General features: G+C 39.5%; 1 protein-coding gene across 1 annotated transcript; it reads right to left on the reverse strand.

Moving 5' to 3' along the window:
- Window positions 1-9,102: 9,102 nt before the first annotated feature.
- LOC134311788 (C-C motif chemokine 3-like) lies at window positions 9,103-13,263 on the reverse strand. The gene is made up of 3 exons (XM_062993459.1): window positions 13,126-13,263; window positions 9,504-9,618; window positions 9,103-9,415 (listed from the first exon to the last, which is right to left on the reverse strand). The coding sequence occupies exons 1-3, from the start codon at window positions 13,199-13,201 to the stop codon at window positions 9,310-9,312; spliced, it is 297 nt and encodes a 98-aa protein (XP_062849529.1). The 5' UTR covers window positions 13,202-13,263; the 3' UTR covers window positions 9,103-9,309.
- Between the last annotated feature and the right edge of the window lie 225 nt (window positions 13,264-13,488).

Raw genomic sequence — 13,488 nt, forward strand, 5'->3', positions numbered from 1 at the left:
GAATGGTCTATTTCAGCTTATTATGTAAAATAAATAATTTAAATTTCAATCCAATTCAGTTACAATAATAGAATTTTTTTTTATAATAATAAAAAAAACTTATTCACATATTTATGTAACCCTTTCTATGATGTAGCAATTGTTTCATGTTGGAAGAACTTTAACAAATGACTTGATTGGACTAGGTCCCCAAAAGGCCCCCAAAATAGGGACTCTCAGTCACTTCTTTCCACTTTGACAAGCCTTTATCACCTTGACAGGACCTGCATTGTTGGATCTGGGGTACAGAGAACCATACACAAGTAGTTGGAGAGACAAAAGAAAGACATAAGGTAACCGAGCCAGCCAGGAGTCAAAACTAGAATCTTCTGAGCCATAGTCAGATGCAATATCCATTGCACCACTGGCCCCTGCCGGACCACGGTGGTGACTTTCCTGAAGCTCCGGCCCAATCTTTGTCTCTTGACCAAGGAGAATATGGAAACCTTTGAAGCACGGCATACAGAAAAACCACTGCCGTGAACCGAATTCGAACCAGGGTTGCTGCGGCCACAACACAGAGTGCTAACCACTACACGATCGCAGCATCCCATCGCTCAGCCACTTCCGGCTCACGTCGGCCGCTTCCTGATAGACTGCAGTCATAGTTCCAACAGAACAAGATGCTTGAGCTACAGCAACAAGGTGCCGAGATACTAATAGGTAAAGTTTTGCTGGAGTCCAATCACAAAGACTAATTCCCATACCAGGAGTCGAACCCAGGCCGCCTGGGTGAAAACCAGGAATCCTGACCGCTAGAGCATATGGGAAACTAGAAGGCGACAGCAACAAGGCCCAGAGAAACTAATAAGCAAAAGAAAGGCATAAGGTAACCAAATCAGCCAGGAGTCAAACCTAGAAACTTCTGATCCGTAGTCAGACGCGTTATCCAGTGCACCACTAGCCCCTGCAGGACCATGGTTGTGACTTTCCTGAAGCTCCGACCCCATGTCTTGAGGAGTTGGTGCCACTTGTGTTGCAGCACTCATCAGAGGCTTTGTTCATCCAAAGAACTGTCTCAATTCTACTGACTAAGTCATGGGCTTACCAAAGACAAAAAGCTAAAGCAGCAAACACGTGTCTGTGGGCTTTTAAAGCAGAGAAAGCAAAAGTAGCACTTGCAGCAACACACAAGCATGGCAACAAAGTGTGAAGCCAGGCAAACGGCACAAGACCCAAGCACCCAGTCCCTACAGCTAAGCACAAACTGCAGCTTCCACAAGCAGCTCTGAGCTTCCAGGGTACATTATGCTTTATGTTTGGAATAAAAAAAGATTTAATATGTAAATCGTTGCAGAATGTTGTCAAGCAAAGCATAAAATGCAGCTTTTATGCAGGAGCTGTACAGTAGGGACTAAAAGAAAATGACACATTTAAAAATCTGTACAGCAGATGGCGACATTGGATCATTTTTTAAAGTTTATACTTCGTTCTACGATCAGTGGAAGGAGGAAAAGGAGGTTTATGGATGATAGTGGGTAGCGCTTTGGGCTAACGTCTGAAAGGTTGAGAGGTTGAATCTCATTTTAAAATTCTTTGGCATTAATTTACACATGTATGATGTGAATTCTGGTGCCTGAATCAACCAACAGTTCATATTCATATGAACTAATCAAAATTGTCTGTTAAATTAAATAGTTTGACATTATTCTGAAACTTTGAATATCTCAATCATGCAAAAATGACTTTTTGAATTTTAATTTTGTGAGGTGTGGTCTTACAAGGCCACCATTGCTGTTTTCATTAAATAAAGCTACGAGAAATGCGGTTGCTGTATTACAGCTTCTGTTAGAATTAGATGAGGCTAAATCAAATGTTTTAATTGTAATTTTCTCAGTCCTTAAAGGTACTTTTAACCAGATCTATTTAGAGCTGTAGTGTTATAAAAAATTAGAATAGACATGCAAGCCGAACAGAAACTCTGACTTTATGTAACCATAATAAAACTAAAGTTTTTAAAAAGACTCACCTGTATTGTTTTCTGTAGTTTTGTATGGATTACAATGTTTAAATTAGCCTTTATCCATTTAATAAAAATGTTGCGCCCACCCACAAAAATCCAAGTTACCAAAAAGTAGTCTATAAAAGCTACAGGTAGGACACACGTCCACAGACGACATTTGTGTAATTGATCAGTATAAGCCAGCAATAATGGCCTATGGATATTAATATATGGAGATTCCCCAACAAAGGACTGCAACATTTCGGTCCAGTGGTTACAGAACTAACTAGTCCTAATGAAATAATAGGTCACTGCAACACTACTGACATAATTATAATATATATAATATACACTGATTATCTCTTCATCACAGCACCTGTTAGTGGGGGGGGGGGTATATTAGGCAGCGAGTGAACATTTTGTCCTCAGAGTTGATGTTAGAAGCAGGAAAAATAATCAAGCGTGAGGATTTGAGCAAGTTAAAGGGCCAGATTGTGATGGCTAGACGACTGGGTCAGAGCATCTCCAAAACTGCAGCTCTTGTGGGGTGTGTCCCGGTCTGCAGTGGTCAGTATCTATCAAAAGTGCTCCAAGGAAGGAACAGTGGTAAACCGGCAACAGAGTCATGTCGCGGCCAAGGCTCACTGATGCATGTGGGGAGCGAAGGCTGGCCCGTGTGGTCCGATCCAACAGACGAGCTATGTGTATGGGGCTGCATAGCTGCAGACCAGTCAGGGTGCCCGTGCTAAACCCTGTCCACCACTGAAAGCTCCAACAATGGGCACGTGAGCATCGGAATTAAACCACGGAGTAATGGAGGAAGTTTACCTGCTCTGATGAATCATGTTTTATTTTACATCACGTGGATTTCCATCTCGTAAACCAGGAGAGAATGTAAACCTTTGAAGCACGGCATAGAAAAAGATGCTGCCGTGACCCGGATTCGAACCGATGTTGCTGCGGCCACAACGTAGAGTACTAACCACTTTACGATCACGGCATTTCAGCGCTCAGCCACTTCCGGCTCATGTCAACTGCTTCATGACAGACTGCAGTCATAGTTCCAACAGAACTACAGCAACAAGACGACGAGACTACCCAGTTCCTACAGCTAAGCACAAGCTCCAGCTTCCACAAGCAGCTCTGAGCTTGGAATAAAAATACACTTAATATGTAAATCGTTGCAGAATGTTATCAAGCAAAAAATAAACAGCAACTTTTATGCAGGAGCTGTACAGAAATAACCCATTTGAAAATTTTTAGCATTTAAAAATCTGTACAGTAGATGGCGACATTGGATACGTTTGTTTTTAAAGTTTGTACTTCGTTCTTCAACGAGAGGCATCTCAAAGATGAAGTTTATGGGTGATAGTGGGAAAGGTTGAGAGTTCCAATCTCATTTTTTCACAGTTTTACTGTTCTTTGGCATTACTTTACACATTTATGGTGGTGAATTGTGGTGAAGTGCCTGAATCAACCATATAAATATAAACTAATCCAAAATGTCTGTTAAATAAATAGTTTGACATTATTCTGAAACTTTCCTGTATGGAAAACCGCCGACATGGTTATGGGCGGCCAAGGCTCATTGATGCATGTGGGGAGCGAAGGCTGGCCCGTGTGGTCCGATCCAACAGACGAGCTGAAGAAGTTCATGCTGGTTCTGATAGAAATGTGTCAGAATACACAGAGCATCACAGTTTGTTGTATATGGGGCAGCATAGCCGCAGACCAGTCAGGGTGCCCATGCTGACCCCTGTCCACCACCAAAAGCGCCAACAATGGTGGAACACCCTACGTAGTGCACTTTACAGGGACAGATATTGTGAATGGAACGCTCCTACAGAATCGGTGCTAATGGTTGTAAGAACCGCTTTCAAACCAATCAGAGCTTCTGATTGTAATTGTTAGTAAGAAATGCTGTTATTTGCATTTATTCAGTTTGCAGCGTCACACAGATGACGTGGTAATGAAACGCTCGATCGGCTTTCTAACGACTTCCTGTTTTACTTCACCACCGGGAAAAGTTTGGAGGTTTTTAATTATAAGCACATTTACAAAATAACGGATTCTATTCCTAATGGGACGAACGCTTATAAATGTAATAGCATCTGGAAGAACAGAAGCTAAGGTAAGCAGCGGTTATGATGTTTTTGCTGTGTTTGGGATTTTGGCCGCTGTGCCGTGATTTATCGAGCGCTTTTGTTCTGTAATGAAAACAAAACGTATCAGTTGAAGCTTTTAACTGGAACCTTCTTGTTACAGAAATTACATTCATTTACACAATGAGGAGGAAAGTAAAGACACGAAGTAAAACGGCTAAATACACTCGCTAATCTGTTGTTGTTTTTATCTGAACTTACAGATTATTTCTTTATTTCTACACTACATTTATAATATATGTTTTGTGTTTATTATATTGACTCGTGACTCGACTCGGACTCTAGCCTAAAGACATTTTTGGCATTTAGCGGACGCTTTTATCCAAAGCAACTTACAGTACTGTCACAGTATATTGACTAAGCAATTGAGGGTTAAGGGCCTTGCTCAAGGGCCCAACAGTGGCAACCTGGCAGTGGTGGGGCTTGAACCAGCAACCTTTGAATTACTAGTCCAGTACCTTAATCACTAGGATACAACTGTGCCCACGTGACTCAATTCGGACTCTAGCATAAAGACTCTAGCCTAAAGACTCGTAACTTGACTCGGACTCTAGCCTAAAGACTCGTGACTCAACTCGGACTCGTATTTTGTGACTTGTGAACATCTCTGCCATGAAATTATGGCAGCGATCCCTTATTTTATGGCTAAAGACATGATGCCTATTAGTACGATGGAGAGAGAACCTTCAAAAACCTCCTGAAAATGCACGACTTAAGGTATCAACAAGTCCGTTTTTTTACTATTTGCGTTGCTTTGTTACTATGTTGCACGTATATTGTCAAGTCAAGTCAAGTCAACTTTATTTATATAGCGCTTTTTACAATATACATTGTCTCAAAGCAACTTTACAAAATCCAGGACCAACAGATACAAAAACCCCTGTTGAGCAAGCCGAGGGCGACTGTGGCAAGGAAAAACTCCCTGAAAATTACAGGAAGAAACCTTGAGAGGAACCAGACTCAACAGGGCCCATCCTTCTTGGGTGGTCTGGAGGATACTTTAAATAAATACACGATTTACACAAATCATACAAACACAGAATTGAATGATCTAAAAGTCATACAGTGGTAATAAATAGATAAATAAACAATTAAATAATAATAGAGTTGTTATCCGCTCTAGTCTTCAATAAAGTCTGTAGTGATTTCTTGTCGTTGCAATTACTCCAGACCCGTCACATCTGACAGGAGCAGCATCGTTGTCCCGGCAGTCTCGACTTTAATCCTTAACCTCGGCGGGTAAACAGGTTTCCATCAGAATGCCCTCGGGGTAAAACAACAGAGAATGTAGTTAATAATGTACAATGCTAGTTGACAAACAGTTTTACAGAGAGTTTTAGACTCCGGCAGCCCTAATTATTACAGCATAACTAAAAGGGAGAGCGAGCAGGTAACAAGGTCATGAAGGCTTTCACAGGACATCAGCGCCCACCTCTCCTACCCAAACCAGAGTGATTGGACAAGAGAGGCAGAACGACAGCGACCCAACATCCCTGATCACCACAAGTTTCTATGACCAAGAACCCCCAAGCTCTGCGCCTTTGTCTATACTAATCAAAAGCCTGAGAAAATAAATATGTTTTCAGTTTAGACTTAAACATTGAGACTGTGTCCGAATACCGAACAGAGGCAGGAAGATTATTCCAGAGTTGTGGAGCTTTGTAAGAAAATGCTCTTCCACCAGCTTTGGTCTTTTTAATTTTAGGAACTATAAGTAACCCTGCATCTTGTGAACGAAGTGGACGTGCTGGGTTGTAGTAATTAATAAGCTCACTCAGATACTGTGGAGCCAGACCATGTAGCGCTTTATAGGTTAGTAAAAGTATTTTGTAATCAATGCGAAATTTAACTGGCAGCCAGTGTAGAGATGATAGAACAGGAGTGATATGATCAAATTTTTTAGTTCTAGTTAGCACTCGAGCTGCTGCATTTTGAACTAACTGGAGTTTGTTTAAGGATCTACCAGAGCATCCAGTTAGAAGAGCATTACAATAATCTAACCGAGAAGTTATAAACGCATGGATCAGTTTTTCGGCGTCATTAACAGATAGTATATTTCTTATTTTAGAGATATTACGCAAATGATAGAAAGCAACTCTAGTAATATTATTAATGTGTGTATCAAAGGAGAGATCTGAATCTATTGTGACACCTAAGTTTTTTACATCTGGGCTGGGAGTAACAGAGAACGTGTTTAAGTTTAGCACCAGGTTAGACAACTTGTCTCTTGCAGCTTTAGAGCCAACAAGTAAAACCTCAGTTTTATCTGAATTAAGTAAAAGAAAATTACACGACATCCAGTTTTTTATGTCGTTTACACAATCTTCTATCTTACTGATTGTGTCAGTATCATTTGGTTTGGCTGATATATACAGCTGTGTGTCATCTGCATAGCAGTGAAAGTTTATGCCATGTTTATGAATAATTTCACCTAGTGGAAGCATATAGAGTGTAAATAATAGCGGTCCAAGTACCGACCCCTGTGGAACACCACACTTTACTTTTGTAGTTTCTGAGCATTTATTATTTACATAAACGAATTGAGAGCGGTCAGTCAAATATGATTGAAACCAAGAGAGTGCGAGTCCTTTAACACCTACTGTATTTTCTAGCCTCTCCAGTAAAATGTTATGATCGACCGTATCAAACGCTGCACTAAGATCTAATAGAACAAGAAAAGAGACACATCCATTATCAGAAGACATTAACAACTCGTTAACTACTCTAATTAATGCGGTTTCGGTACTATGGTTGGGTCTAAATCCTGATTGAAATTTTTCATGAATACAATTTTCATTAATATATATACACAATAATATATATATTGTGTTCATATAATAAATAATACAGTATTTTAAAACCATACTATTTGATTTCTATTCTTTATATATATATATATATATATATATATATATATATATACTGTATATATATATATATATATATACACAGTATATATATACAGTATATATATATATATATACAGTATATATATATATATATATATATATATTATTTATTTATTTATTTATTTTTTTTAATGCATTTTCTCCCTTTTTGGGGCGTCCAATTGCCCGATTGTGTTATGCTTCCCCTCCACCAATGCCGATCTCTGCTCTGATTGAGGAGAACAAAGCTAACCCACGCCCCCTCCGACACGTGGGCAGCAGCCGTATACATCTTATCCCATGCACTTTAAGGAGTGCAGTACAGCTCAGCGTTGTGTACAGAGAGACACACCCTGCAGAGGTCATAATTGCACCAGTCATGAGAGAGAGAGAGACCCCATCCGGCTTAGTCCCGCCCATATCTGAACAACAGGCCAAGCGTTGTTCATGTGGCCGCTCAGCCTTAGCCGGTAGGCAGAGCTGAGATTTGATACGATGTATTCGAGATCCAGCTCTGGTTCCAGCATCCCATTGATTTCTATTGTTTATAAACTGTGACAGTGTTGCCAAAATCTTTATCGTGATCATTATCGATATTGATCAAAAATGATCGTGATAAGATTTTTGGCCGTATCGCCCAGCTCTACTTCACATAGACTTTTATATAGAAAATAAGGTTTTATTAAGCAGAAACACGACAGCGATGAATATTACAATACACCTTAACTTGTGCAAAAGACAAAATGAATGAAAGCATTCATGCAGCCGCCCAGTCCAGTCCAGCCCAACCGGATGGAAACTGGAGCTGAGGTCTGATACGCAGGCGTATTTTACCGCTGCGCCACCTGAGCGGCGTATTCACATTTTGGAAAGATCTCCATTAAGTCATTCTTCTGTGTTTTTCAATTGGTGACAATGGACTGTGTGTTAGTGGTGGTAAATTCGGTTCATTTTATGGACTGAGTATGGATCAGTAATGTGATCTGGTTCACTTGGGTCACTTGAGTCATTTGTACTGACATTCTGATTGCGATTGATTTACTGCATGAAAATGCATCCAAATATCACTTGTCTTCTGTGCTCTCATCTTCTGTAAATAAATCCTTCTTTCTTAATTCTCCTGGCACCTCACACTTCTCCTGTCAGTGACAAGTTCACACTCTAAGTGGAATCTTGATCATGCGGGAGAGGGGGGTGGACTCACCTACCAATCAGATGGGTATATTAATGGGTCAAGGGTTTAAAATGACCATGTCTTCTTAAGTGGTACAGTACTAAAGTAGCCTGTAAGCATTTGCATTTTAATAATAATAATAATAATATAACTATATTTTGTTGTTTTGCTTACAAGAAAATATGCTGTGTTACTAATCTGTGCCACTACTACTGATAATAATAATAATAGCATGTACATAAAATCAGCCACATAACAAACACCAGCGTGTTTAACTGCTTGTTTATTGGAATATTTAATGTATTACTTAGATTCACGGACTGGAGTGAAGTCGGTTCAACCAAATCATCTGAGTCCACGGTGTTTCGGTGAGTCGGCTCACTCGCCTTGTGTACTTAACAGCAGCCAGTCACAGGATCCGGGTTAATTGAGATTTCGGACTCTTGATTCCTGATCCAGTACAAAGATTCGAATCATTAACCCGGGTGATTCAGGAACCGCCCAGCTCTAGTGTGTATTGATATGTGCAAGATCACTGTGCCTGGATCTCTTCATTAATTAACCCTCTAGAAATGAGTACGAACTGACGATGGTGTATAATTAAATCTGTATATCTATATTGAATGTAGTATTATAATACATCTATGCAGTGTAAATTGTCTGGTTTTGTAAATGAATTTCGGGCCTCACACCCTCTCAGCTATTTGGAAATTATGGGCACTTCAACGTCTTTCTGTTGTCAAAAGTAACTAGCCAAGAAACAACACTCAAACATGGAAACTATCAATGAATGAGAGTCTATAGTTTATGCTTATACATTAAAGCCAAACAGATTCATTCACAAAGTGTATAGTCAAAGGTGATTCATAGCAAAAAAAGCTTTATTAAACCACTAGATAGAATATGTATTACAAGGAAAATCTTATAGAGAAAAGCTGATTATCATTTTAGAGAGATACAGAGTTTGTATAATGGAATCCTCCTTCTGTACTGACACATACAGGTTTTCCTGAAATAAGTCGAAAAATATCAAATAATAAGCTTAATAAAAACCAGCAGATATTTCTGTATTTAAAAACACTTCCTTTCCACAAGATGCTCGGTTTAGGTGGAGGTTTCGTACATGCGTTTGTCGAGGACCTCGATGGCCCGCTTCACCCACCTAAAGCCAGGGTCAGCACACACACGAGCCTTCTTTCTGGTGATAAAACTGAAATAAAAGAGGAATAATTGGGTCAGTAATATACTGTATAATTTTATCCTTTATAATCAGTGGTTAAAAACAGCCAGTTACTCACATGACACCAGATTTCGTGCAGTCGTCTCTGGTTACTTCGTATTCTGTGATATATGTTGCAGGAATCGCCTTTTTGTAGAAATCAAAACAGCATTCTTGTGGCGTTTTCGCTCCCACTGAACCAAAACAAACACATTTAATGATTCGTTATGGTGTAAAGGTTTGTCAGACTCATTTCTAATAAACAGATGCAAGAAGAAACATCTATCTGTTTTATGAAATGTAGAAAGTACTTCATTATGCAAAGGACTTTTACATGTAAAAGCTGATAGTGTTGGAATATTCACATTTAACTAGAGCTGTCACTAACGACTATTTTTCTATTGATTAAGCTATAGACTATTTTATCGATTAATTAATTAATCTAACGATTATTTTTTCTTAATGAATAAAAAGGTAATTCATTTACGCTTATTTTATTTCAACAACAAACTGTATGGCATAATAATAAAACACAGAACTAAATGTAAACAGGGTTTATGTCCATATTATGCAGCACATGTTTATGGTGTCCATACACAAAGCAAAGTGCTTCAACTTATAGCTGAAATAAAATAGTTATATGTAGCCACGTCTCATTAAGTCCAACATACAGTAACGACAGAATGATTCTAACCTACACATTCACTCAACACTTACTTCACATTCTAAACCATGTAAGCACAGTGGTGAGTGTTACCGTGTTACGGTGCATTCACATGAGGAGCTTTTTGCGCTTTGAGCGCCGCAGCAACCGCAAAAATCACGACCCCGACACAGCAAAGTGTGCGGCAGTCGAACTGAACTCGCTAAGGAATACGGTATTCCAAGATCTCCGTGATTAAGAAGCTTAATGAAACAATATAGACGTGCAGCATGGCGCTGGTACTGCTGTGGTACCATCAAAGCTCAGCACAGTAAACAAACCAGCTTTTAGTTTTGTGCCAGTTTTAAGTATCACCAAACTATTGGATGATTTGGGTCGTGGAAAACTTTGAGCTTTTCTTTGATAGCTGCAGATGGCATTTTTTAGGACTGCGCTTAACGCCGCCAACCTGTGACCGGACCAGATACGACTGAGGTCCTGCACACAGTGAGTAGTGCTGAGGGAATCATATGAACGCTTATATGAACGGAGACGTCGTAGAAACTAAAAAGGATCATTTATAAACACAGTTTACATAGTAAACGATGCCTCAACTTAAAATCGACTAGGTCGACCAATCGCAGCAGCCCTACATTGAACCTCTAAATGTTTGAAAAAAGTCAAGAGCGTTGAAGTCAAAAATTTGCGTACACTAGTAAGGAACAAACTTCTTTAACCCTCTCAATCAGACTCACGGGCACTCTGAAGACTTAACCATACCATGCCATTATTACATCCTTGTATGTTCATATTATGGATAGTTGGTATAGAGTTTGTTTGTTTATTTATTAGGATTTTAACGTCATATTTTACACTTTGGTTACATTCATGACAGGAACGGTAGTTACTCATTACACAAGTTTTTATCAAACACAGTCATGAACAATTTTGTATCTCCAATTCACCTCACTTGCACAGCTTTGGATTGTGGGAGGAAACCCACACAGACACGGGGAGAACATGCAAACTCCACACAGAAAGGACCCGGATAACCCCACCTGGGGATCGAACCCATCACTCACTTCAAAATATTCGGAGCTGCTGATGGTTAAATGCCATTGCTATATCACCTTGGTACTTGTACTTTGCACGGGACACCTTACATGGACTGTGGTGTGCTGGGGTGGTGGCATCAAGGCTGGAGATGCCAACAAACTAAATAAGCTGGTCAGGAAAGCCAGTTCTGCTGTGGGTCTACAGCTGGACAGTCTGGAGGTACCCCCAATAACTCAAGATCTCCCCCTACCCTGGACTCTATGTTTCATTATTCACACATGTAAATATTTACATATAGTATATATATAGTGCTTTTATTATATTGTAGTAATTACCATACTGATGTATAATAGTAATTGCATCGCATAGCTATTTTTTAAAAATAATTTCCTTATTTTTTATTTTATTTACTCTATTTACTGTACTTACACTGTACTGGAGCTGCTGTAACACTCGAATTTCCCCCATGGTGATCTTATCTTATCATTTGTACACTTATACATATGCCTGTTTATATGTAAAATGCAGCATTGCACACCTTGCACACTTCCCCACTGGACTTATTGTACCTACTGCTATCCAACTTGGTAACTACTTGTATGTATATATTTATATTTATTAAATATTTTATTTCCTAAGTAGAGCACACTAAATCTGGTTGTACTTGTACAATGACAATAAAGGTATTCGTATTCGTATTGTCCAACAAAATGTTCGGCGAATTTGACCTTCTAAAATAATTGCTGGGTCAAAAATAATCCAACAGCGATAATTGAATAAATAATTGCTATAGAAAGCTTCATAATATAATTCAATTTTATATGATGGTCACCTAATTATTTATTAGGGGCGGCCCGGTGGCATGGTGGCTCAGTGGCTAGCACTGTCGCCTCACAGCAAGAAGGTCCTGGGTTTGATCCCTAAGTGGGGCAGTCAGGGTCCATTCTGTGTGGAGTTTGCATGTTCTTCCTGTGTCTGCGTCAGTTTCCTCCCACAGTCCAAAGACGTGCAAGTGAGGTGAACTGGAGATACAAAATTATCCATGACTGTGTTTGATATTAACCTTGTGAACTGATGAATCTCGTGTAATGAGTAACTACCGTTCCTGTCATGAATGTAACCAAAGTGTAAAACATGACGTTAAAATCCTAATAAATATGCTGCTGGGGGCTTCTCTGTGTCCAAATAAATAGAGCTACTTTGACTGCAGCCAAATTTTGGCCAAATACTCAGTAGCTTCATTAAATTAAATTAAATTAGGAGCCGCTCCAACCTGGTGACCCTGTCCACAGTCAAGCAAGTTTAAATCAACGTCGACTTACAGAAGGAAAACACGCTCGACTAAAGTTTGATGCTGATCAAAGTAAAAGAAGATTCAAATGATTCTTCCCTGAGCAGCAGTGTGTAAGACCATGGCCTGACCATGGACAGTTGCAGACCTGTTTCTTGGATTTCATCTTAGGTGGCAGTGAGATTTTCTTCCAGACCTTAACATGAGACAACTGTTCTATATACTGTACATCTTAATAGCTGCAGTCAAACTAGTCCTATTTATATCTGTACAGATAAACCAGCTGAGGTTTACATTTACACCAGTTAACAGGCAACATCTCTATCAAGGCAAGCAATTGAGAGTTAGGGGCCTTACTCATAGGCCCAACTATGCAAAGATGGGCTTAAACCAGCAACCTTTTGATTATTGCTCCATTACTCTAACCGCTGAGCTACTACTGCCCTAGTTAGTCGTAACCAATATCAATACAAAAGCCAAACGTTCAATTTAAAATGTATAGACCTCCCCTCATCACCAATCCTGTTATCTTAGTTTTTGACCAGATCTTCAGAGAACCCACAAAAGATGATGCAAAAAATCTAATTTATTTAGAACGAAGAAGTTCCAATTACTTAAGCATTTGCAGAAATAATTGCAAACATTAGACAGTCAAAACTAACGTGTTTTTAATAAGCGTATGTAAACTTCTTGATGAGTATTTATTCTTACTGTTGGCATCTGTGTAGGACTGAAGGCAGCCAAGAACCAGCAGAACCAGCAGTAGAGAACCAGAAGTGGAGAACATGCCTGCTTCTTCTTCTTCTTCTTCCTCTGATGATGATGATGATGATAGTGGTGGATATGTAAACACACTGTACACTGTTTGGTTAAGTATCACCACACCTTGGTCTTATAAGAAGGGGGGGGGGGGGGGGGGGGGGTATGAGTATGGGGACATTTTGTAGGCGACCGAATGTTCCACTTTCAAACAGTGAGAAACATCTTCCACAGGAAACTGTGGTTTCAACCTGAAGTGCGAAAGAACGAAGAACTTTGCACCTAAACCCACCTTATACTGTACCACCATCTCAA

Source organism: Trichomycterus rosablanca, chromosome 4 (assembly GCF_030014385.1).
Source record: "Trichomycterus rosablanca isolate fTriRos1 chromosome 4, fTriRos1.hap1, whole genome shotgun sequence".
In the NCBI taxonomy this organism is placed as follows: domain Eukaryota; kingdom Metazoa; phylum Chordata; class Actinopteri; order Siluriformes; family Trichomycteridae; genus Trichomycterus; species Trichomycterus rosablanca.

Coding starts and splice junctions, on each gene's coding strand:
- LOC134311788 (XM_062993459.1), bottom strand. CDS start 13,201: ATGTTCTCCACTTCTGGTTCTCTACTGCTGGTTCTGCTGGTTCTTGGC. Junction 9,619..13,125: donor GTCCTACACAGATGCCAACA/GTAAGAATAAAT, acceptor GTTTTGGTTCAG/TGGGAGCGAAAACGCCACAA. Junction 9,416..9,503: donor TGCACGAAATCTGGTGTCAT/GTGAGTAACTGG, acceptor CTTTTATTTCAG/TTTTATCACCAGAAAGAAGG.